The sequence below is a fragment of the Rhipicephalus microplus genome, chromosome 9 (genome assembly GCF_043290135.1).
Source record: "Rhipicephalus microplus isolate Deutch F79 chromosome 9, USDA_Rmic, whole genome shotgun sequence".
NCBI lineage: Eukaryota > Metazoa > Arthropoda > Arachnida > Ixodida > Ixodidae > Rhipicephalus > Rhipicephalus microplus.
The window spans coordinates 27,968,229-27,994,885 of NC_134708.1; the positions used below are offsets into that span (position 1 = coordinate 27,968,229).

General features: G+C 45.6%; 1 protein-coding gene across 6 annotated transcripts in view; it reads right to left on the minus strand.

Moving 5' to 3' along the window:
- Positions 1 to 6,380: 6,380 nt before the first annotated feature.
- Positions 6,381 to 26,657, minus strand: part of LOC119185752 (uncharacterized) — a 96,346-nt gene continuing 76,069 nt past the window's right edge. For 2 of the 6 annotated variants that reach the window (XM_075873384.1, XM_075873385.1), the window contains exon 2: positions 13,296 to 14,865. In XM_075873384.1, the coding sequence (XP_075729499.1) occupies positions 13,777 to 14,820 (1,044 nt within the window). In that variant the 5' untranslated portion in view covers positions 14,821 to 14,865 and the 3' untranslated portion in view covers positions 13,296 to 13,776. The other 4 variants (XM_075873386.1, XM_075873383.1, XM_075873387.1 and 1 more) reach the window with 4 other exon arrangements.

A 26,657-nucleotide genomic window follows, 5' to 3' on the forward strand; every position in this document is an offset into this window, starting at 1 on the left:
CGACCTTGTGAGTAATCTCGGCGAGCGTGGATTCCTGTTTTCTGATTTGTTCCGCGAGTCGTTCACTTGACTCTGAATCGCAGCCAGCAGCTCACCGTTGTTGGAGTCATTCAAGAGCGACTTCATTTCCTCAAAGGATGCAGTGACGTCCTCCAGGGTCAGGGCTCTGGAATCCGATGGCGTCTTCTCGGGCCGGGATGTACAGCCAGGGACACTGCATCCGACCACGTAGTGCTCGGCCAGTTCTTTCTGCAGGACAGCCTTGCCGCATCGCAAACATTCTACAGAGTGAAAAATGCATTCTGACTCGTAGTGTCGTAGCATGTCTTCCATGGTGCCCTCGTACTCGCATCCGTGAGTTTCGTTCCAGCAGTAAACCTTGAGAATAATGTTTTTAAAAAATGAAGAAGAAGAACCTCCTATGCAGGTACGCGCTATCTATTACTATCACCATAAAACTCGTGTGGTTGTCTTAATAATATTAATAATAATAATTGTTGAAGTTTCACGTCCCAGTACCACAGGATGATTATGAGAGACGCCGTAAAGGAGGAGTTCAGAAATTTCGACCACCTGGGGTTCTTTTACGTGTACCTTAATCTAAGAAAGCGGGGCTCAAGCGTTTCCGCCCCCATCGAAATTGCGACTGCCGCGGCCTGGATGCTAGTGACTGTCTTAAGTACCCTGAAAAATCAAGAGCAGATGGCGCAATTCGTTGACTCTGCTTCGAAATATAATTTGCTGAAGAGGTTTGGGACAATCAACCCTATCGAAATACAAAAGTTTTATCGTGGTCCTTACCACTTATCATGAATCAGAAGAAAGTCATCTTAAAAACGATTTTCGAATAATTTGTGACAAAATAGATGAACACATGCAAAAATCTTAAGATTTACTTTGATGGTATTATCGAAGAAGCAAAGAAGTGCTTAATATACAGACGGGCGAGCATTATTCCTGCCAGTATTCCTGCCATAAGGCGAAGCGATTGCTTAATGTGTTCAGGCATGACTGAACATTCGCATTTGTGGATTTTAACATCGACATCCATGTGCAAGATGGCCGCTACACAATTGCCTGTTCGAGTGCCACCGCCTTGCCATGCTTTCTCGTACGAAGAACAAACCACTCACTTGCGATTGGTGGCCTCAATAGCCGCTGAAACTTGAAAACGCCTATCGTTGACGTCACTTGTTCGCACTTCCCGTACATATTTGATGTGCACACGCCAAGGCAGCAAGAAATTACTAGGAACCTTGCGCCACTCATACTGTGTCATGCATATACCCATCAGGAGCTGTGTACACAGTCAGAATTGGAGTCATTTGTTTCATATCAAGCAAAGGGTTATGTGCATCGTAAGAATGTGCACATAAGGAGGTTCCGTAGTCACAGACTGAAATGGGACCTCGGATGGTCGAATAGGGTAACTGCATATTCGACCATAGAGTAGCTGGTATTGCGACCATGGACTAACTGTGTATGCTACCTTCAGGTAGCAGAGTAGCGCATTTGTTTTCCAACGCCGCTAGCAGCCATTTGCTGCGCGGAAGCTGGTACACAGGCTGCACCACCGAAAGCGGTCACCGTCCAGTCGGAATCTGTTAAAGTAACCATCATGCGCTCTGCAGCTCGTTAGTTGCGAACTCGTGCTTTGATTTGCTTTAGGTTCATGTTCTTAAGCTTCGACAACAATGTACTTGCGTGGATTCGGCCCCATCTTCGAACAACATACTGAAATAACCAATGCAGTAGCACGGCCGCTGGATCAAAGCGCATCCAGCGGCCGTGGCTGTAGGCTAATAGGGCGCTCTTTTAATCTCGGAGGATCTACATTTTGTCGGTGAGCTGTTGCATATCTTCCATAGCTGGCGCCACTTGACCATGCAACCGTGGCGGTGCATGTTGTTGGGCACGATGCTGCACCTTTGCGCTTGGCGTTACCACACCGACTAAGAAAATGCTTTTGAACTTCCGTGGCACAGTCCCGAAAGCAGGCGTTTTTTCTTCGCCGGTTATTCGCACGCCAGGCACGTCGACTAGCGATCGGCGACAGGCTTTATCAAGGCGCCAGCAAACACAGAGCGTGGCTTCACCGCGCAACCATGGTTGCTAACCAGGCAAGATGGCGGACCTATGCGCTACTCTGCTCCCGTCTGGGGCATATACAGTAATATACAGTTACTCTATGGTCGAAAAGGCTGCCGCGCTGTTGGCGAAGCTTGTATGTGGCGAGAAAAGAATAGTTTTGCGCTTTTATATAACTTCGCGTTGATTTGTGAATGTCGAGCCAAGGTGCGCGAGAGGCAAAGTCAATGCTTGGGCATATATATTATCTAATCGGATTTTTCGCTGCAGATTTGAGCCGCCCATATTAGAGCACTTATAATTGCGATGCCTCTGCAAGAGATCCAGATGTGCTGGAAACTTACTGTACTTCGAAGTTTACAGGCTGTATAGTATGGAGGGAACTGCTGAAGAAGAAAAAAGTGTACCCTATGAACAGGCGATTATCCTGTCTACGCGCTACATGCCCTACCCATGTCCATTTCTTCTTCTTGATTTCAGCTATGATATCCTTAACCCCCGTTTGTTCCCTAATCCACTCTGCTCTCTTCTTGTCTCTTAAGGTTACACCTACCATTTTTCTTTCCATTGCTCGCTGCGTCGTCCTCAATTTAAGCTGAACCCTCTTTGTAAGTCTCCAGGTTTCTGCTCCGTGGCTAAGTACCGGCAAGATACAGCTGTTATATACATTCCTCTTGAGGAATAGTGGCAATCTACCTGTCATAATTTGAGAGTGCTTGCCGAATGTGCTCCACCCCATTCTTATTCTTCTAGTTACTTCGATCTCGTGGCTCGGCTCTGCGGTTATTACCTGCCCTAAGTAGACATAGTCTTTTACAACTTCAAGTGCACTATTACCTATCGCGAAGCGCTGCTCCTTGCCGAGGTTGTTGTACATGTGGTCAGAGGGAAACAGAAGGTTAGGTGGGCAGATGAGATTAAGAAGTTTGCGGGTATAAATTGGCAGCAGCAAGCACAGGACCGGGTTAACTGGCGGAACATGGGAGAGGCCTTTGTCCTGCAGTGGACGTAGTCAGGCTGATGATGATGATGATGATGATGATGATGATAATGATGATGATGATGAACAGGCGAAGTCAGAAGAATGCCGCGTTCTCCGCTCACGGGTTACACTCGATTGAAGGGGTTGATTTTTAATTCCTTTCAAGGAACTAGCACTGTTTTTCATTGTAGCGTCGTTGCCAGAATCCTCCCGTCGAGCCACAGGAACAGGATACAGGGAGGAAGGTGCGGGCGGTATCTATGCGTCTCGACTATGTCTAGACTAAACGTCGCCGGTTTTGCGACGACCACGGGCTGGTTACAGCTACGTTTTGGTCTCCTATGGTCGCCCATTTGCACTGTGAATTTTACGGTCTTCAGTGGATACGTTGAGCAATGTACGAACGAACATAGAAACGTTTTGTTGCATACCGTGTCTACGCCTTCATATTGGGCCCAATAAGTCTTGGTTCGCAATACTCCCGTCCTGGCCTCTATCAGTAGAGAACTACCCCGAGTATTATTATGGATCCTTTCCTTGACAATTTCCTGCTTAACAGTTCGATATAACTCTAGTGCCGACTTCTTAATCATGTCAATTCTCCGCGTGGCGGTCTCCGATTCCTTCCCCTTCTTCTTAACCGACAGTTCTGTTCGGTTTGGCCCCCTGCTGTTTTCTAAGTATTTATTCGTCACTGTTCTTGTTCGCTTCCTCTATTTTGTATCGGCATTCCTCATGTACAAATAGCTGAACACTTTCCTAGCCCAACGCTCCTCCACCATTTTGCTTAATGACTTTTGAAATTTTATATTGCTGGTAACTTCCCTGCCCTCGAATAATGTTCATCCTATATCACCTTGTGCTCCCTGATTTGGCGTATTCCTCTGAGCTCCTAGTTCGAGCCTACCTATTCCACGTTGTTTAATTTCTAATCTTGCTTAAACTTCTGAATTCAAGCACAAGACCGCACTGCCGAACATCAGACTAGGAACCATGACCCGTTTCCAAATTCCTCTCATAACATAATACCTAATGTAATGCCACCATCCGCGCCCTCTCGCGGTAGCCGGGTGCGTGAGGCGATACTCGGTTCTGCTGGGGAGTGCGGCGATTGGGAAGTAAAAAAAAAGAAATGGAAGTATACCTGGGTTGCAAACGTGAAAATTCTTACAAGGAAAGCGGATAATTCAAGTATTCTACATATTCAAAGTTAAAAAGATCTACTGAAAATCTGCTAATACCCACAATAATGGCTACGAAGCAGTTATTGAGCGATAACAGTAATACTTCTATTTTGTTCTCTGGAGCAATGCAACGTGCGCAGCCTAAACAAAAATATTGGCACATGCACTATGCTCTTTCCTAGATATGAATTTTATTTTATTTTACTTCATAGCTGTTTCTAAGACCTGGCGTAACTCAGTTGTACTCCAGAATATCCCAGGTTATTCATTCACTTCTACTGGTAAAAATTCTCGCACTTGAGGAGAAGGCGTTGGTTTATTTAGGAGAGCAAACGTCAAATGCGAACTCGTCCTTCTGTTTTCTTACTCTTATCTCCAGGAATTTCAATTTTCTGTCGTGAAAAGAACCTTCGTTTTTTTATTGCTGTTGAATATCATGCTCAGAACCGAAACATTCAAATTTTATGTAACATTTCGAGGCATTTGTAGTATATTTTACCAACATCAACTCAAAAATAATCATTTGTGGTGACATTGACATTGATTCCCTGAAAAATTTGCAGATCCCACGTACCTTGGGAAACGATGATTTGCGAAGCACGAATGAGGAAGGGTGATATGTCACTCTAAAATTACCTTAACGTTAGGAGGCAGACGTAAATTATGCTGTACGTGACTTCAATGTCATGATTATCATATTGTAACATGTCATTTATCTTCGTCGTCCATTTACGTCCCGTGATACCAAATTTGGTACATGTGAAGCTAACGAAACGGCCTCGAGCACCTCATGAGTAGGGCATGCAGTCATGTTATAACATGACACGCATGTCATGATTATCGCGTTTGTACGCGTAATTTGCCTTCGTCATCCATTCACCTCACGTAATACCAAATTTGGTATATTTGGTATTCGGTAAAAGGAACAAACTTCCTGATAAACGTTTACTGTTGGGCAATAAGTATACAAGCTCGCGTACACGAAACGACCAGTCTCACACGGCTACACCCACAGATATTCAGTAGTGCAACTCATTTATTGAATTTTCCTGTAAAACAAGTGGAACCATTCCCTCACCTTAAAGGCGTTCATTGCTCTCATAGCCAATTCATAGCAGCCACATTTAGCTTGCTCAAACGGCTCTTGATCCAACGGACACCGTCCACCGCTTCCTCGGGGGCTGGTTGCTAGGCGAGACTGGCATAGAAGGGGGCCGCAGGGAGCCACGAGTATCTTCTTGGGAATCATGCGGCAGAGGCAACACACACGCAGACTGGGCACGTTGTCGACAAACCGAGTCGGTCGCCATTTGACGCCTGCGACGGCCTGGTCGCGGACACAATGCCCTCGTCGAAGGTTGGACACGGTGGTGTTATTATGGGGCAATATACTTTCGTGAAGACTGGCCACTCAAGTGGCGGTGCAAACGAGCGCTCAAAAAAGCGCGCCCCCCCCCCCCCGATATATGACGGCTTCGCGAATGCGAGGCACCGATCTGACGCGACAGAACCCGGATCAACAAAGAAACAAGTATCAGAAGTTGACACCACGCGCGCACCTCCTCTCCCCCTAGGTACGGCCGCCGCTGTTTCGCCAGAAGACTCAAGTCCATGCCGAACGAAATCCAGAAACATCTAGAACAAAGCGTGACAAGGAAAAGATGATGCAATGCCAAGTCACGCCGCGATGCGTTGAAACTACCAGAAAGGAGAAGAACAGTCTGGGAAGCTTCGAGAAACCAGTGGCGAGCGGATCAAAGCTCCCCAACGCGTCGATGATGATGATGATTAAAGGCCTCTCCTTCGAATCGGGGTGACGGCATGCGCCATCTAGCCTACCTTAATAGTTCGAGTTTAAATTCTGTCCCTCAACTCGGATGTCTTTTTAATTTTGCGCAGCCGCTACTCTTGGCTGGGATGTTATTTTATCGACTCTGGACAGGCAGCGCCATCTCTGGCAGAACTGGGAATAAAGTCACGCGTTTTCCTGTTCGTTTCCGTGCGCGTGCAGAGCTCTCGCGCTGTGCTAGAAGCAACTCGCAATCTACTGCTTGAAAAAGATCTGCCAGCTGGACAGAAGCTTCGAAAAGCGAATATAATCAAAGGAGAAAAGTTACGTTTGCGATGGGGAACAGATGACGGACGACAACGACACCCGATAGAACACGAGGTACTTTTCCGAAGACCGTGACATTGCCGTACGAGTACGACGGTATGCCGTCGAATAAAGTAGCAACTTAGAGAAGGGAAACTGTAGCCTTGACAATAGTACACAAGATAAGCAGCGGTAGCGCATGGAACTACCGAGGGCACCCAAGGGATGGCACTGCGCAAACAGAAAGCGTAGGGTTCCTCTATGCTTGCTTCTCCGCTCAGTGAAGACATCTGCGTCGTCTGCTACAGCGGCCGCCATTATCGCTTCCACTGTATACCGGTTTAGCGGCTGCGGGAAGTGGCTTACTAGTTTAATGCGGATGATTTTTGCACTCAGGAACGCGACATCGAGGCATATCTGGCCGAAAAATTGGCCATTGAGCCCCATGGCTGGCTGAAAACGCTGCAGGCACTACGATGGCGGAGAAAACAATACAAAAGGTGGCAGCGCCCTGAGCGGGGGCGCGCGCTTCGAGACACTTTAAGAAAGTGGGAAACAAAAAAAAATTTATTGTTTTTTTCTTTTTTAGGTATAAAAAGCAAATGACCGCCTTTAATTCATCAATATAGCGGGTGAAGGCGCATACGCGGGTGGATCAGCTGGTCCTTTGTTCTATGGTCGTACTTTTTCAACGGAAGTGGACGAAACGAACCGGGGCTCGTGCAGGGCTACAGGTTTCTCGTTATCTTTGGGTCGCTTGTTTTAAGCACCTCCATACGCCAAGCAGCATGCCAAGGCGTCCTTCGGAAGACAGTCCTGTGCGTACAAAGTTTGTGTGGAACCCATAGGTATTCATTGGCAGCTGGCCTCAGTAAAAAGAATTGATGAGTGAGTACGGAGAACAATATTATTTACTCACAGCAAACCGGCACAGATGCTTCGATGCGCAAAAGTAAATCTATCTTGTTAGAACCTTTATCAAGAGTTCGCACGCGGCGCGACTTCGTCTTAAAAAGGCAGAACGATCAGAAAAGCGTGTGCTGCTTATAGAAATTATCACTGTGAAACAGTCGTAAAAAGCAAAACAATGTGCTTCAGTGAATGCTCCAAATTGCAGCTCTTGCTATCACCGAGCACGGCTTAACACTACAACTTTTTATTGCATTACGAGATAGTAACGTCCAGCTGAGGACACAAGAAGGTGGGGTTTTTGGAATGAAGTAACGGTGGAGCGAAAATCGAGAGAAGCGCAAACGTTAGAACCCGTGCAATATCAGCGCAAATGGGCGTAGTCGACAAATACACGACACTGACGGTGGTAACAAGGCCTCATCACCGTAGAACTTGCAGAACTCGAGCCATTCGCAGCTATACAGTTCATGTGGCACCATACAGCAGTATACAGCTTCTGTGACATACGGAAGCGAATAAAAAATTGCTTGAAAGAAAACGGAACGCCGAAGACCACGCCAACCATCGGATGAAAACTAACTGCGTAAATGCGCGGCCTGCGTTGAAGAGCGGCGGTGCATCCATTGAAAAACATAAAAATTAAGAGAGGTCACTCTGACCAACAGCGGCGGCGCTACGCAGCTTCACGTCGGCCGTGAGATGGCAGCACATCTGTCACTGCTTCAAGAAAACGCGCGCCCTAGTTATCTACTATAGTACCTTTTTCAGTGCATTATACGTCTACGTGTTTTTCACTAGCTCGCATTGCGGCTCTTAATCCGTCTTTATCACCTGCAGTTATATGGTGCGATATCGTCAGGCAGAATCTCTGGCGTGAATCAGATGCCATAGAAGTGCACGTGGCGTCGACGCGACTGCGACGTTGTTGGGCTCCGTGTTAATGAGCATTTAAGGCAGTGAAGTACTGACAGCAGCAGGGAGACGCCATAAAATATGCGCAATAACGTGCCCGGCGTGCGCCATGGTCTTCGCTCGTTTCATCTGGCCCCTAATTTCGCTGCTGCCAAGTACGAACGCCATGAAAACTTTGTAAAGTGCGTATTGCATTTGTCATTCGAGTCTTAACCTAACATTCCTGACATTGTGCTGTTCGGCGCAGAGATATTTCAGTGTTCTTCACTTCACGTATCATTTTCGCAGATTGCTTCAAAAAAAAGAAAAAGAAAACAAGCTTTTTGGAGTGCTGCGTGGCTCGACTGCAAAAAAATTGTTGCTTGGCTCAAGAAATTGAGTCGCCGCTCGCGTTGTTAGGTTTTCTTTGTGCCACTACATGTATTCGAATTAACTGCATGAGTGAGATCTTTTGAAAAGTGCAGCTGTGCTTAGTACCTTTACCGGTGGCGTTGGTAAATTGCTGAAAGCTCTAACAAGCGCGATAAGGCAGAAGTGTTAAATCTAGAAAAATGTTTGTTAGCTGAATCTAGGATGTAATCTTTAAGTAAACACTTCGACCTCTTTAACAGCTTGCATGACACCTAAAATGGCTTTGTTTTTGCTGGCGTAACTGCTTGTGACTGTTTTTCGCGACTCAGCGATGTAAAATGTGTAGAAGAAAATTAGCGCGAAGGTGGGAAAGAAAATGTAGCCAACATTTTCTTTTTTCGGTTCATGCCAGAGTAAAATGCTGGGATAACTACCGCTGTGTCGCTTTGTGCAGTGTGTGTGTAGTTGTGTGCGTTTATAGCAGCTTTACACTTCTGTGGGTATTCTTATAATGTTGCCTATATGTTGATTTTCTTGCGTGTAATTTATAATCATGATATGGCAGCTGTAATTCCACGTCGTGCAGTGTAATGAATCTCTCTTCGTGCCTGTCTCAACATTAACATCAAACATGAACAAAGTGGACTTGTACTTACCAAGAATATCATTTGAAAATTAAAGCATTCGCTCCTCCAACGATTCTCATGTTTTAATTAAAATGTATACATAGACACACATTGGCATCGTGCGCTTGCAGCTCTAGCGGTGCAGCTTACACGAAGCTAATCTATGCATGCAAATGACGCGTTGAAAGAAATGAAAGTGTGGCCTCAGAGACGAGTACGCACATAGAAGTGGTCTCAGAGGCTCTATAATATTTCTATTCGCTAGAAAATGGCATTCGAGACATCCTTTTCTGCGGTCTCCCATCTCTGAAGCTGGGAAGGTTCGCAACGACCATTTGAAGCGCTGCGAACCTAAATCAGCCACAGGGGCCTATGGGAGTCTCCCCTCCTAACCTTATGCGTTCCTCTATATGGTGCATATGTAAGGCAGGGGGACACAACCTCCCCAATGCTATTTACCGCGTGCTTACATGATGTTTTCAGAAGCCTAGAATGGGAACAGTTAGGGATAAGAGTTAATGGAGAGTACCTTAGTAACCTGCGCTTCGCCGATGACATTGCATTGCGGAGTAACTCAGGGGACAAATTGCAACTCATGATTACAGAGTTAGACAAGGAGAGCAGAAAGGTGGGTCTTAAAATTAACCTGCAGAAAACTAAAGTAATGTACAACAACCTCGGAAAAGAGCAGCGCTTCGAGATAGGTAATAGTGCACTTCAAGTTGTAAAAGACTATGTCTACTTAGGGCAGGTAATAACCGCAGAGCCGAACCACGAGATTGAAGTAACTAGAAGAATAAGAATGGGGTGGAGCACATTCGGAAAGCACTCTCAAATTATGACAGGTAGATTGCCACTATCCCTCAAGAGGAAGGTATATAACAGCTGTATCTTACCGGTACTTAGCTACGGAGCAGAAACCTGGAGACTTACAAAGAGGGCTCAGCTTAAATTGAGGACGACGCAGCGAGCAATGGAAAGAAAAATGGTAGGTGTAACCTTAAGAGACAAGAAGAGAGCAGAGTGGATTAGGGGACAAACGGGGGTTAAGGATATCATAGTTGAAATAAAGAAGAGGAAATGGACATAGGCTGGGCATGTAGCGCGAAGACAGGATAACCGCTGGTCATTAGGGTTAACTAACTGGAATCCTAGAGTAGGGAAGCGGGTTAGGGGGAGACAGAAGGTTAGGTGGGCAGATGAGATTAAGAAGTTTGCGGGTGTAAATTGGCAGCAGCAAGCACAGGGCCGGGTTAACTGGCGGAACATGAGAGAGGCCTTTGTCCTGCAGTGGACGTAGTCAGGCTGATGATGATGATGATTATTATTATTATGATGATGATGATCTGGTGCATGTTTTCCGCTTCATCGCCGCCACCTATAAGAGAATCCACAGCAGAAGTCACATGACACCACGATCGCTAAACAAATTTAGTGTTCTTATAAATACTACGCACAACGCGGAATTAAAATGTTACCGTTCAGTTGTTTAGAAAAAAGTGATGTTTTTTGCTAAAATTATGGCTCTATTCGCTTTAAATTTTGAGCTTACTATGGTGCTTCTTGTGGATTTTTGGCGTCACCTAGGGTCGATTTGAATGGAGTCACTATGGTTCTTCTTTAGCTTTTCATTTTCTTCGCCCCCTTGCGGCGATAGGTGGAACTTGGGACTTTCCATGACCTATCAAGGTAAGCATGATAATGTTATACGTTAATTATACACAATGATCTATATTCACCACGAAATCAAGCCACCCACTCAGTCAACGTGCCACGTTGTCAGCAATGAAAAACATTGTTTTTTTTTGAGCATTTTGGCAGTAGCAGACGTGTACTGTCGCGAAAGAATTTTAACGGCGTGCAATAAAAGAAACAAAGCAATAACAGGTCTTATAAGGTTAGAGTGATGTCCTCCGTACCACCAAAACATCACTCGCTGTGCTAGCTTAGCTCTAAGGGTTGCGAAGCAAGTTGAACTGCTCGCCTAAGTTTTTTTTTATTATGATTGGTTTCGCGTCGTGTTTGTACAATGACTGTTCATATACTAGTACTGTACTGTACATATATTAGTATATCGACTGTACAGGTGTGTGACGCCTGCCGTGCGAACACGGCTCTGCGTGAGAGGTGCCGAATTTCAGGCGCGATGCAGTATCGGGCGCGCGACGAGCTCGTGCAATGGGCGCATACTCGAAGCACTGTACGGAGCGTAACACGCTCAGACGCGACACTCGTGAAAGAAAACCGCACATCTCCCACGGTGGCAAATATTAATTGTTGCACTAAATGCCAGTTATATTCAGCGGCTCGAATAACAAAAAACAAAAAACGTCAGCCTCCACGGAAGGCGCAGAACAGTCACGGCGAAAGCTAAAGGAGTGGCATTTCTGAGTCTTTCAAAACACCCATTGGGTAACTACTGCAAGCACACTTGGGTAGTAGTAGGCCGGCATTCGCCACGCTATTTTTCTGTCATTTTTCTGAGAAGCGTGGTATCAGCTGAACACTTACAAGGAATTTCGTGCCAATTGTTCATGCAGTGGCTGACGACGATGAGGAATTATGGCTGAAGTGGGCATGCGCAACAGTTAATAGGGGAACAAGAACAAGCTCAACACTCGTCATGTTCACACGTGGTTTCTTCCACACACGCGCACGAACTACGGCAAGGAGATGCTGTGCTTTCTATTGCCGTTCCATCTGAATCAACTAACACTGTAAAAATATTGCTAAAGATGCGTTTTTGTCCTACCTGTGTAATGCCATTGTATTTCTTTTTTCATTTGTACACTTCCATTGATCTTTTATGCGATTATCAAAAGTGAAGTTGGTACATTGTTTTAAAGGTTTATTTTTCGATCTGTTTCCTTTGCATTTTCTGTCTATATATGTTTATATGTAAATATTTATGCATTATTTACAGTACTATTATGCATTCCTTTACAGATCTAACCGAGCGACATAGTTGTTGTCCGATTTAATTTATACTATAATGTACACTCCCCTATCTCTGCCACTTTGTACTGGGTCGCGGTCCTAGTCAAGCCCGTGAAGAGGCTTTTTGACCCCGGCCCTCAGCATCCCTAATGATGATATGTTGGAAAATAAAAAGTTCAAAAAAAGCTTTTGTAATTGGTTGGGGCACTGGACGACCCACTCATTACGGTATTCGCATTGTGCAGCGACAGGTTGTTCTTTCTCTGTTTTAAAACGCTTTAAAAGCCGTATTAACGCAATTGCTTACCCGACATCAAACCTGTTTAAGGCAAGTTTGCCCGCAAGTCACAAGCACCAGCGTAGCTCAGTGGTAGAATACTGGGCTGGTACCCAGCAAACTCTGGCTCGAGCCCCACTGTGCCTTTGGTGCTAGGTCTGCCAACAAGTTACAAGCACCGGCATAACTCAGTGGTATACTGTGCTGGCACCCAGCAGAACCCTGTTTCGAACCCCACTGTGTATTTGATGCTAGGGGTAAATTTTTCTCCTAATTTCGCGCGATGTGGTTACGGACAAAGGCGGTGGTGGACAACTGCGCGTGACTAGAGTTGTGATCTTATAACAGCTTTCGCTGTAAAAATAAACTCGACACACAACCAATGATTTAGTGCACGAGTGCTTGAAAAAAAGTACAAAAGCAAAATGAAGTGTGTGTGATATGTGAGGTTCAACGTCCCGAAACCACCATATGATTATGAGAGACGCCGTAGTGGAGGGCTTCGGAAATTTAGACCACCTGGGGTTCTTTAACGTGCACCCAAATCTGAGCACACAGGCCTACAACATTTCCTCCTCCATCGGAAATGCAGCCGCCGCAGCCAGGATTGGATCTCGCGACCTGCGGGTCAGCAGCCGAGTACCTTAGCCATTAGACCACCGCGGTGGGGCCAAACTACTTTCTTTTACGAATGGGAGCATATTCGCGTGTTCTTTTTCATTATTCGCGGGCTTTTTTATAAACAAAAAAAATGAGCACGCAATTATAACGTTTTTTAAAGTAGCACAGGCATATGTTTCAACATGCGTACCTCTGCCTCAGTGACATTTTGACAGTTTGCAGAATTATATATATGGTCTATTAAAATGAATTCTGAGAATGCAAAATAAGGTAGTTACATTTTAGGAGAACACGAATAAATGAGAAGCGGTAACTCATTGCAAATACTTTATTTGAGCCTGACACTTGAATAATAACTTCGCCAATCAGGCTAAATAAAATTGCCCATCGCCTTTTTTCCTCATCTTCCTTCTCTATTCCCTATTTTCCTTAGTGCACGGCAGCGAATAGGATGCCCCAATTTTTGTTTAACATTCCTGTCTTTCCCTCATTTTATTATCTCTCTCTCTCACAAAGCAGGCGTAAAACTCCATTCTAAAAATGAAAAAAAAAACGAAGCGATAGCAGCACCATTCGTACCGATGGCAGTGTGACCAATTCTCCTTGTAGGTATGAACCAAGCTGTTTTAGGCGAAAAACAAACGAGCAAATAAACTCTTGACTTAATGTTGACGTTTCGCTGTCGCATGGACTCTAACGCACGAAACTATTGAGCCAACGAATGAAACAGAAGACACGACCACTGAAGCGCAACTCTTGCAAATTCAAGTGCCTCGTAATCGCTGCAAGTTTCACGTGAAGTTGCGTGACATATCGATTTCGAATATCATATTTGCGTCTTTGATGTAATCATTTGAGTCGTCGCAGTCATTTGGGAAACGAAATTCGTAGTGACAATGTGCGCGAGTGTCTTCAATATGTTTACAGACGCACTCCCATTCGTAGCAAGCCATCGAAACCATGCGCAATCTTCTCCAGCAGTACACTTTGACGTAAAAAAAAGGTGCCGCACATGAGTCTCCAAATAACCCTTCAAACTTAATACGTACACGAATATAGTTATAACAATTACAGACTTCAACTGTGAAGTAAGCATCACTCGTGGGCAACACTGCGATCTGTGCAATCCTCGAGTCGCCCGCATATATCATATAACCAGCGTCTATGAAGTCGAGGCAATATCTTATGTTTCCGAAAACTTCCCTCCACGTACGCATCTTCGAGGACTGCGTTCTTAGGTATAAACTACCTTTAACTGTCGAGCCACCGTAGATCTCAATGAAATGCTGCGGATAGTCCTCCCCCGAAGTTTTCCGCATGCCCAGCAGTACGTCTGCCGGCAAATTCGGAAAGTTGCCAAGCTCTCGTGGCGTTACCAGGTTCTCTGACGCCGACTTGCCATGCTGGTTGATGCGATCCCGCCCAGAAGCACGTTCCAGCTGGAACGTGGACGATGACGTACTCGCCGCGACTTGAGCCTCTTGGGACCTTACGCGTTCCCCGACCTCGCGAGTGATCTCGGCGAGCGTGGATTCTTGTTTCCCGACTTGTTCCTTGAGTTCGTTCACCTGACTCTGAATCACAGGCAGCAGCTCGTCGCTGTTGGAGTCATTCAAGAGCGACTTCATTTCCTCAAAGGCAGCAGTGACGTCCTCCAGGGTCAGGGCTCTAGATTTCGATGGAGTCTTCCCAGGGCCGGCTGTAGAGCCAGTGACACTGCATCCTGCCACGTAGTGCCCGGCCAGTTCCTTGTGCAGGACTGGCTCGCCGCATCGTAAACATTCCGCTAAGTGGAAGGTGCATTCAGTCTCGTAGTGTCGAAGCATGTCTTCCATGGTGCCCGAAAACTGGCACCCATGACTTTCGTTCCAGCAGTAAACCTGCAAATGAAAAGCGAAATAAAAAAAGTAAAGCACAACTTTCTATGCAAGTATGTGCAACCTGATATTAACCTTCCTAGAGGCGCAAAAATTGAGTGGGCTGTCTTAAGGTAGTACATGCAAGAATATAGATGGGGGAATTTGCTGAAGCGGTTCGGGACAACCTGCATGTGGAAATTTGAGAGCTTTATTATTTTCGTTAACCCTCCACTGCATGAAATATGAGAATCATTTGGAAAATCATTTTCGTAGGTTTTATCACAAGTACATAGAGAATAGATGAGAAAATTTTTTTGGTATAGCTGTTAAGACTTACCGGAAATACACGGTAGGGCCAAATATACAGATGTATGAGTGTTATAGACCCTTTTCATAAATACGCCACATGACGGCGAGCTTTTCGTCAGTTTCGCTTCACAAAAGAGCGTGGTATTGCTAGCGCCATCATAAGGGCATGGAAAGCGAGTCGTCAAGTGCGTGAGTTCTGTGGTGTTTGTGTTGGCGGCTAGCTCTCCGTATCATCCGCCGCAATGGCACCATTTTCTAGCTTGAACGAGCTCCTAGTACTCTCCGATAAGCTTTCCAAGCTGCTTCCGCTGAACAATGAGCAATATTGTGTACCCTTAAACGGGTTGGACGAGCAGTTTGGCTTGTTATGACTGGCAATGCATGTATCCGGCCTGCAACAGACTCATCGGCGTGTCCTCTCGACGCGGTCCGCGTCACGCACGAACGCAAGAGGTGGCTCTGTGTGCTGCAACATTGAGTTGCCTAATATACACTAGAGGAAATATACACTAGAGGTACGATTACCTCTCGATCAGTGATTCCCGCTAGACCGCATTTGACCCGGTCGGACTGGTTAAAGTACGCGCCGATTCTTTCAAAATTAACAAGTACACTTTGTTTGTGCTCCAATTCATTTCTCCTTTTTAAATGCAAAGCATTTCTTAGTGAACTTCGGTGACTTTGAGCGTATCTATCTATCTATCTATCTATCTATCTATCTATCTATCTATCTATCTATCTATCTATCTATCCGCTTACGCTTCCGTGCTCTCGTGGTCACCCCCCTAACCTAGCGTGAACGAAAATTAGCATGATAGGGTAAGATGGTTTCACGAATATGACGCGCTAGTCGAGAATTGCATAATGTCACAATCCCGCTGCGTACGTTGTCAAACACTTCCTGTTAAACACTGGCACATACCCACGGGCGGGTATGTGCCACCGGTAGGCGGGTATGTGCCACAGGTGATGAGAGCCGTTTCACTTATTCGATCTGAAAGGGGAAGAACTTACGAAAAGGATAAAAAGGAAAACAAAAAAATAAAAACAAAGTGGCTGGTCATGCCCGTCAATGCCAATCTTCGCGCGCCTCTAATTTCCCCGCATTAGAAAGGTGCAATACCCTTTTCTGAGAAGCAGCCGAAACGATTGCCTCACCTTCAAAGCATTCCATTTCCTGGTAGGCAAGTCACAGTCCGAGCATTCCGCTTCCTCGAACGGCTCTTGATCCAAGGGACACAGCCCGCTGCAACCTTGCCAACTTGCTGCGTAGCACGACTGGCACAAAGTGTGCTCGCATGGCAACAGCACAATCCTCTTCGGAATCATGCGACAGAGGCCGCATACACGCGAACTGGGAACCTCGGCGACAAAGCGAGTCGGTCGCCAGTTGACGCCTGCGATGGGGTGCTCACGAAAACGGTGCACTCTCTCAAGATCTGGCATGGTGCGTGTAAGGACAGACACGAATGCTGCAGACGCGGCGACTCAAGCGTGGAAGGGGCGTTTTTTTCGAGAACTTAGCGCTATCTGGTGGGTCTCTCGCAGCTCGGTTGACGCATTCACTGAACAGGTTGAAAGAGGCCCCCCATTGTGTTTCGTTATCGAGAGTGCGATAACGTTCACTGCTCCTGCCTTGACATTTGCCGATAATGTGCTCGTTATCACCGGCCGCTCACGCTTTGTAGATACCAGGTGCCGGAAAATAAACTAATAACACGAATATGTCCCCTTCCTGATAACACGAAGTGCCGTACCGATTAGCACGCTCGCTGTGCAATGCCGTCTTCCCTTTTGACGCCCCTTCCGATACGACGCCCATGTCTGTGGACGGTGTTGCTGCCACCGCCGCACCCTCACTATCTGACGAAGACGTTCTTTTGCGCAGCGTGGATACCACACTTGCGCAAGACCAGTGCAATTGCGTTTTTCAACTACTTAACCGTTTACACCCCGACTTCGACCACGGCCAACCTTGCCTGGGACGCACGTCACTTGTCGCTCATCATGTCAACACGGATCATGCATGATGCGCTCAACGTGCCTAACGTGTCTCACAGGCAGAGCGTGGCGTCATCACTTATCACTTCAACGACATCCTTCAATGGGGCGTCATCCAGCACTCACACAGTCCTTGGGCTTCTTCTCCGGTGGTCCTCGTGAGAATAGAAGACGGCTCCATAAGATTGTGCGTGGGTTATCGGCAAGCAAACGAGATCACATGTGCAAGGAGGAAGTTTATCCCCTGGCACGCATTGATGACGCCCTAGACTGCCCTCAAATTGCGGAGTTTTAAGGGCTTACTCGTCAAGCTTCTTATGCTCCCGCCTTGTCCGTTGTTGACGGTGTGTACACTAGTTTCATTGCTCCCGCTAGAGGCACTGCTATAGGCTCTCTTGGATAAAGCTCTCGTGGATCCGGTGAGTCGTGCAAGCGGCGCGACGCCGGCCACGCCATAATTTAGAGAACCAGTTTAGAGAAAAGAAAGTATCCTTGACAACGGTACGAAAGGTAAGCAGCGGCTACGCATGGAACTACTAAGGGCACCCAAGAGATGGCGTTGCGCGAACAAGACGCGGAAAGTGACAATATTTGTCTTTTGTGTTCTTTTTTAGGCAGAACCGGGAAATGGCCTTCTTTTCATTGAGTACGGGGTGTATATGAAATTACGAGGGTGCCTCGGCATGGTTCTTTATACTGTAGCCATTCTTTCTAAACAGAAGAAGGCGAAAGAAGCCAAGATATGCATAGGTCTACGGCTGTCATAGCGCCCGTGTTGTGTTCTTGCTGTTTCCCCGTGTAAATCTTTCATCCGTTTGTTTTAAGCGCGTCGATACGACCAGCACAACGCCAAAGTAGACTTCGGAACGCCATAGCTGAGCGTTCAAGGGTTACGTGGAACCGAAAGGCACACATTGACAACTAGCACAGGTGAAAACGATTCACGAGTGAGTACGGAGCAGAGTATTGTTCACTGACAGCGAAGCATATCGCAGATGTTTCCATGCAAAAAAAAATAGATTTGTCTTGTTACAAACAAAATCTTACAAATGGCCGCATGACCCAAGCCGCCTGTGGACCCGAAAGAAGCTACTAGCGCATTCCGCTTACATGCGAAGCGGAGATGCAGAGCTTCCGTGGCAACCCTCCTCCTCCCCCCGGTTCTTTCATCATTTCCCTTTATTTGATAACCTCAATAGTGACGTCATGAAAGAAATGTTATGTTCGCGATTCATTTCCAGTAGGGTGCGTGGCAGCCGCCAGCAATAAAGGCGGCGCTGCCACTGCGTATCAGCATGCGAGTTTCCGCCCCCTGGTTCTACCCTCTCTCTCCTTTTCCTGATCCTCTCCCTCGCTCCCGTTTTCCGCCTTTTTACCACATAGAAACATACTTACATAAAGGGTGGACACTCCCGTAAGGCCCTGCGGCCAAGCAACTGCGCTGCTTTCAGCGCCACGAGTGGCTGGTCAGACCCGAATGTCTCCAGCATAAATCAAATATTTTTTTGCCTTTCCGACGCTGGCATTTGAACCCGCACCCTTATGCTTCGATAGCGAGTGTCTTTACCACTACGCTACACACCCATGCTTCCACAGAAGGAATACATGTACAGTAGATCTAAACCACATGAATGTGCCTTTCTGCGCAAAACAAATGCAGAAAGACAGCATTTTCTAGTCACACTTTACTGTTTTCTGTCGTAACACAATAAACGTCCTCAGCGGGACATGATGTAGAACGAATATGTAAAATTGCTCAAATCAATAAATGTTACTCATTGCAAAAAAAACTGATGCCAAGCTTGGGTAATCACTATCCACTTGAGGCGGCTATTATGTGTATCAAAAAAGTAATAAAAGCGAGCATGGGTCTGCCGTCGAGTAGTTGGTCAAACCCGTTCTTACTGGGCCGCAAAAAGGCTCCGAAGGCCACTTTTTATATAGTATATTTATCTACTATCTTACCATACAGTACTGTACGTGGCTAAACTATGCTGCTATAATGGCATGGCCGCCCCTCATCCTGGACAACATCAGCGACAAAAGACAATGCCGGCGTCGGTTCAGTTGCTGGAATTAAACCAAGCTGCCGAAGCTCCTCCCTCAAAATCTCCCGGATGACTTCCCGCAGAGGCCTGTCGTTGTCGCAGAGGCCCCGTTTGGTGGTCTATTGGCTAAGGTACCCAGCTGCTGACCCGCAAGTCGCGGGATTGAATCCCGGCTGCGGCGGCTGCAATTTCTATGGGGCACACTGTAGACCCGCGTGCTCAGATTTGGGTGCACGTTAAAGAACCCCAGGTGGTCGATATTTCAGTTGCCCTCCACTATCAAGGGCAGAAACAGCGCACAAACTCACGGGACGAAGAGAAGAGACATAAACAAGCGCTGACTCTCAACTGAAGAATTTATTGAAATATACAAGTTATCTGAACACATAAGATAAAAACGCATAGAGCATGCACAGAAGGCCGGCGTTCTATGCGTTTTTATCTTATGTGTTCAGATAACTTGTATATTTCAATAAATTCTTCAGTTGAGAGTAAGCGCTTGTTTGTGTCTCTTCTCTTCATCCCGTGAGTTGGTGCGCTGTTTCTGCCCATAATGTATCACCAACTAGCCCAACTTTCAGTCTTGCCCTCCACTATACGGCGTCTTTGATAGTCGCATGTTGGTTTTAGGATGTTAAACCCCACATACCAAACAAGGAGCTGCTTGGCCGATAGCCGCTTTCAGCCAGGCCCGCGAATCGGCAGAGCTATAAGCTTAAACAGCTGCATCTTTCAAACCACGTACCATTCCGAAACTATCAGTGACACGAAGTACACATATTCGACTGCCCCTTAGGGCTCGAACATCAACCGCGTGGAGATAATAAGGTATCAATGAAACAGCGCAGAAGATAAGATATATAACTTCCTTAATGAACCCACGCCTGTCGTACAGTAGTGGCGAGGCTTTCACCACTTGTCTTCCATTGAAAAGCCGTTGAGCAGCAATGTGTAGCTCATTTGCAAATTTTGACTGCCAGCGCCACTTTCTCTCCTTGAGATTTCCGGGTGCGTTAGCGCATCCGACGATGAGCATGCGAAATTTCGAATGTATATTTGCGTTTAAAATAGTCTAGGCTGGACGTGAGCCGAAAGAAATTGGCACTCTGGTTCGACATGAAAAAGGTAAGGATGGTGATACTGGTTCAGTCTAAACGCACTTCGTTTGAAGTGAGAGATGCAAACGGCAAGATTACTTCTGAAGGATAGATGGTTTGCCCTGATGGTACTGAAACAGCCCCGTTTGAGCACCAACATGGTGGGACATCAACTTTGTTATGTCACGTCATTGTTATGAGTGTTATATCGACATCGCCGGTCGGTTAATTCGTTATCGGTGCACAAAGGTCAAACAATGTTCCAGCAACGTCGTTATTACACCAAAACAAATTAATCTCCGTGTTATAATGTTGCCATCAGAAACGTTGTAGCATTGAAGTAACACAAGCGATGAGGAAAAAAAAAGGAAAGTCAACCACAAAAGCTTGCGGACTACGTGAACGCATGCTGAACCCTATGCAGAGCGCCGTCCGTGCCACCTAGCAGAGCGCCATCTACCGTCGACCGCAGTTCTAGGCCGGAAACGGCTCTTCTTGTTATTCATTGGCCCTTTTAATTTTCTACTGCCGCGAAGCGCATTGTAAGTTCGCAGTTTTCACGCGAAGCGCTTATGTTCAACATATGACCGTCAGATTTTTCATAGCGAGGTGAACGCTATCACGGCGTGCCTCGAACGGCCTGCGCTTGGCTTGGTATCTCTTTGTGACGAATATTGCGACTGATAACAGGTATGCTCATAAACTGCTCTCGAGGTAGAAGCGTGGAGAAACATGTGCTAAAAAGTACGTCGCGTTAAAAGGGGAAAGGTGAGTGTGTGAGTGAGTGAGTGAGTGAGTGAGTGAATTAAATAACTTGAAGTCCACAATATACGCTAGTTAACTCAGCGTCACCTGGCTAGGCCTACTCGGGGACGGTTAGATTAAACCTGACCGCCCACGCAAGCCCTCTGGACGGCCAGGATTTGAGACGTGAAGCCCTGGGCCTTAATCAGCCTGCTCATTTCCTCTTGTTGAAAAGGGGGACCGGCAAAGGCACAGCGCCACAGGACATGCTGGAAGTCCGCATAACCGTCACAAGGGTTGAAAATTACTTGTACCCAGTCAGAAAGCAAACAGGCCATAGATAAAGGGAGGGATGCGACTCGGGCGCTGGGTACTGTCGATCGCCGCTGACGTAGCGCAAATGTCGCGAAGAGGCTTTTGGCCACGCACTCGCACGGTCCGCAAATTTTTGGGGTCGACTGTACATATATGCAGGTTGTGGTTGCAGTGACTAACAGAGCGATCAGAAGCAGGTACGTGCCAATCACGCATCAGCAGAATGTCCGTACACGCGCTGTTCTTTTCGGTTGATGCGTGTTGACAGGTGTCTGGCCTTATACTCGTTCTGTTAGTCACTGGAACCACACAGCCTGCATATATGTACCACTGGCTTCGCAAATGAAGCTAATGTGAACGTTAGCGCTCGTCTGCGTCCCTTCTTTTCCCGTCCCTTGCGTTACTTCCGCGATATTACGTTTCTTACCATGGAGTACCAACTATAGCACTCTAAGAAAAGATTGAGTAAAAAGACGTCTTTTGGTCCCACAAGTTCCTTTGCGCTATCGCCGCGCACCCGGTATGTACATTTAGGTCACGATCGAGATGCGTGTTATCAGCGTTGTATAGCATTGTCGAAAGTAAAGGGACCAGCGCCGAGTTTTCAGGAAAGAAAGCGCACGCAAGTTCGATGACGATTATTGTTGTAGTACAAAGAGACACCCTTTTTGCTCGATCTTTGTTAAAGTGCCCGATTCACCGTCCTTCTAAGTTATAATACTGCACTGACGTTATCTAAGCAGGCGTGCTAGAGCCACGTTATGCGTCCGTAACTTGATAGTGTGAACGACAAAGAATGAGTGGCCTCAGGGCCTCTGAAATCAACCAACATTCGCCCACGCAACGATATCATCCGATGACGACGTATGTGATGGAGTGACAGTTTTTGAACCGTTCGCGTTGACGACGTCGATGGTTACGCTTCCTGTTTCATGAGGTGTCTAAGACACTTTAATATTAGTTGTATTGTCGGGAACAAGAGATAAATTACGCGTGCATTGTTGGCTTGCTCATTTTGTGCATGTTATATTATTATTATTATTATTATTATTATTATTATTATTATTATTATTATTATTATTATTATTATTATTATTATTATTATTATTATTATTATTATTATTATTATTATTATTATTATGTTGTTGTTGTTGTTGTATAACAAGAATATTTATTTATTTATTTATTTATTTACAAGTACCTTACAGGCTCCTCGGGGAGCATTGAGTGAAGGGAGCATCACAAAAACAAATGAAAAAGAATGCGATACACGAGTCTGGAAAGTGCAACAGTAACGTACATGCGAGACGGAAAAACAAATTGAATTACATGGCGAAATAATACTAAGAGTAACACGAACTACCAACTAACAGCGCAATAATATGAAAACAATACTCAGGAAAAGTGAAAATAAGCCACGAACTACTAACTAACAGAGTAATACTAAGAAAACAATACTCAGAAAGTAATGAAAAATAATACTAATTTTTGCAAAAAGAGCGGCACGCAAGTTGTGTAAAAAATGTACATCACCTGTGCACTCATAGAAACCAGAAAACAAAGTAGAAAGGAATTCGTAGCACGGAGCTTCGCACACACTTCACTCAACGAAAGGAAAAAGTTTCCGTGACGCGATACGACTCAATGTATAATGTCATGATTGTGAATATTTGTTACGATGAATACTGTAGGGTCAAGAGTTGTCTAAATTTATCCTTATCTGCTTGCGCAACAGTGTCATTTGAAAGCGAATTTCATAGGCGTATGGATCGTGGTAAAGCTGAGAAATTAAATGCGTGAGTTTTTCTATAGATGCGATTGTAGCTGAAGTCGTGGTGTGCAGGACACGCGTACCAGTGGTAACTCTGATGCCTTTTTTTTTGTTTGGTAAACATATCTATGGCGTAACGACAACAGTGCCATGTCACGACGATTATTTAAAGTTTGAAGGCAAAGGTCGAGTTTTATCTGCGTTACGCTTGACTGATAGTTGTAATTGCGGGAAATGAATCGACTAGCTCGATTTTGGACAGCTTCTACCAAGCCGACTGGGTATTCTTCATAAGGATACCATATGGGAGACGCGAATTTGAGCTGCGGACGTGCAAGTGTTAGAAACGTGAGTTTCCGGATGTCAGGTGGGCAGTTACGCAAGTTGCGGTGAATATGCCCGCGGGATTTGGAAGCGTGCGCGCATATGGTTGTGATATAAAACTTCCAGGAAAGGCTTGGTGTAAGATTAACGCCTAGATATTTGTACACTGGTGCCGGATGCACTAAGTTTGTATTTATGTAATGCCAAAAGCTATGATTTGAATTTTTACACGAGAATGTCATTACTTTACATTTAGGTGAGTTGAGTCTCATTTGCCTGGCATCGCACCATTCGGTAACGAGCTGAAGGTCATGCTGTAGAATGAGGTGATCATCAGGGCTCTCAATGGGTCGGTATATATATTATATAATCATTGAAAAATACACGCATGCACGAGAAAATTTTACCAGGTACATCTATAATGTAAATAAAAAAGCAAGGGACCTTATGGTACACCAGAGGTGACATATGTAAGAAATGACGTACGATCATTTACGATTGTGAATTGCTGACGGTTTGTTAGAAAGTTTCGGTTCTAAGAGAGTGTGAAGCTGTGTAGTTTGAGAACTGATAATTTTGAAATTAAATGGCAATGAGCTACGCAGTCGAAGCCTTTGGAGAAATCGAGAAATAGGCAATCTGTCTGAAGGTTATGATCCATGTTAAAGTGTATGTCTGTAGTGAGTTCGAGCAACTGAGTTTCACATGAATAGCCCTTCTTCAAACCGTGCTATTTAGCAAAGAAGAAAACTATTGCACTCCAGACGGATATATTTATGCGAAGCAATGACATGTTCAAGCATTTTGAAACAAATGCTGGTCAAAGAAATCGGACGGTAGTTTTCTGGAGAAGGTTTACTACCACTTTTGTGTACTGGTACGACTTATGCTACTTTCCAGTCTGAGGGAAGCTGACCTGATGATAAAGACTGGCGAAAGATTCGACACAATGTTTTACTAGATATTGCGACGGTAATCTATAAGTTTTTGGAGTTCATATTATCAGGACCCGATGAACTCGACCGCTTAAGTTTGGTAATGAGACCTGCGATACTTTCTTCTATTACGTTGATGGATTCCATGTACTGGTAATCTAGATCTGCGACTTGCGGAATCTTTGAATGGTCTTCTGTGGTCAATATGGACGAAAAGAACGTATTAAAGGCATCTGCTCAGTCCTTGTCATTTAGAGGAACTTGATTTCTGTCGCATAAGGATATGTGATGTGAGCCGTTATTTGGTGAGATCACCTGCCAAAACTTTTGAGGGTTGTATTCGAGTAGTAATGGTAAATTATGCGTGAAGTATTTATCATTGGCATCTACTAAAGCTGAACAATATTCTTTCAAGAACAGGCTATACATATCTCATGCCGCGGGCGAGTTTGTACGCTTTGCCTTTGCGTATAGCCTTTTCTTTTAGGGGCGAAGCTCCTTATGGCGTGGCTTGGGCGTCCCTCGTATGTAACCACCAGTGGCACATACCCGAAATAGGTATAACACTAGACCTCCAAGGTGGTGCCAGTGAGAGATTTCTTCTGTGCGTTGTTTAACAATAAAAAATAGTGCTCAATGTACATGCCAATGGCTGCTAATGGGGAATGAGAGACATGAGCATTCGGCTTTTAGTCAACGCGCACGCTGGGATCCCCATTAGCAGCCAATGGCATGTACATTGAGCACTATCGGACAAGAAAGGGATGCTACATTATACTCGCTGGGTGTAACCTCCTTAGCTATAGAAAGGTTTAGCGAGCGTTGAGCCGCAGTGCCATGAATACAATGAACTTGTATATACCATGAATGAACTCAAGGTGGTTAAAAATGAGAAGTAGATACGAAGCGCAAGCCGTAAGAAAGTAAAAGCCGAATTCTCCTGTCTCTCATTTCTCATTAGCAGCCATTGGCATGTAAATTGAGCCCTATCTGACAGGGAAAGGTTGCTACGTTATACTCGCTGGGCGTAACCTCCTTGGTTTTCGAAAGGTTTAGCGAGCGTTTGGTCGCAGTGCCATGAATACAGTGAACTAGAATATACCATGAACTCGAGGTGGTTAAAGGTGAGAAGTGGACCCAAAGCGCAGGCCGTAAGAAAGTGTGCGTGTGCCACCTCTCGTTTAGTCCTTGGAATGTCCACTGGATGGCGGTGCTTCTATATGGGGAATATATGATAAAAAGATGCGAGATGGTGGGACTTGGAGTGTTGAATAGATGAACGAACGGACACACAAACAGATGCATGGATGGACGCATGAACGGACGCAGGGGCGGATGCACGAAAGAACGCAGGGACGGGCACACAAACAGACGCATGGACGGTCACACAGACGGACGCATGGACGGACGAATGCTTGGCCCCACTCTCCATCATTCACTCCGTGGATATGCTGCCATTTTTTTATTTCTTAACCTTCGAAGGTTTTTGGTGAGAAATGAGTTACGCTTATCGCCCGATATCCTGATAGCGGGATATGCTTCTCCACTAATGTACACAGATTTTCTTTAAACAGACGCCAGTTTTCTTGCACTGAACGAGCCAAGAATGAAGGTAAAAGGGCGCTAAGAGAAAACTTTCAAGTTATTTGTTGATTTTGTCAAAGTCTCCTTTGTTGTACTCATAGATAGTTTTGTTTCAGACGCCGATAAATTGCAAGAGAATATTAGGAGTAAGCTGTAGCAGCTTGTGGTCACTGAAGCAGACAATTTCGCAAACCGTTTCGGGGGCGTTAGTGAAGACTAGATGTAAAATTTTTGTGCCACGAGTAGGCTGTGTAACCATTTGGAACAAATTGAAGTGTAAAGCTGATGAAATGAACTACATGGAAGTGAGACAAGTGGGTGATAAGTTTTCCCAGTCAATGAGAGAGAAATTAAAGCTGCTATCTCTCGCAAGCAACAACTGCTTTACTGGCGCTATCATACACATAAATGACGTCGCCTATTCGTACTTTATCGGTCAATAGGCTAAAAGGCTGGGCTTGTGCTTTGGCAAAATCGATTATCTGCTTTCTGGCCTGCCGTGTGGCCGGCGAGAAATCTTCACGGATTGAAAGGCCAGACCCCTTAAGCCTATTATGCGCAGCAGACAAGATACGTCCCTTGTCTTTGAAAAAAATATCAATTTCGCAATGATAGGTCTCACCTTTTTCTCGGTACATTTCCCTAATATGCGTACCCTTCCGAACTTCGAAGCAATCAGTTTCAT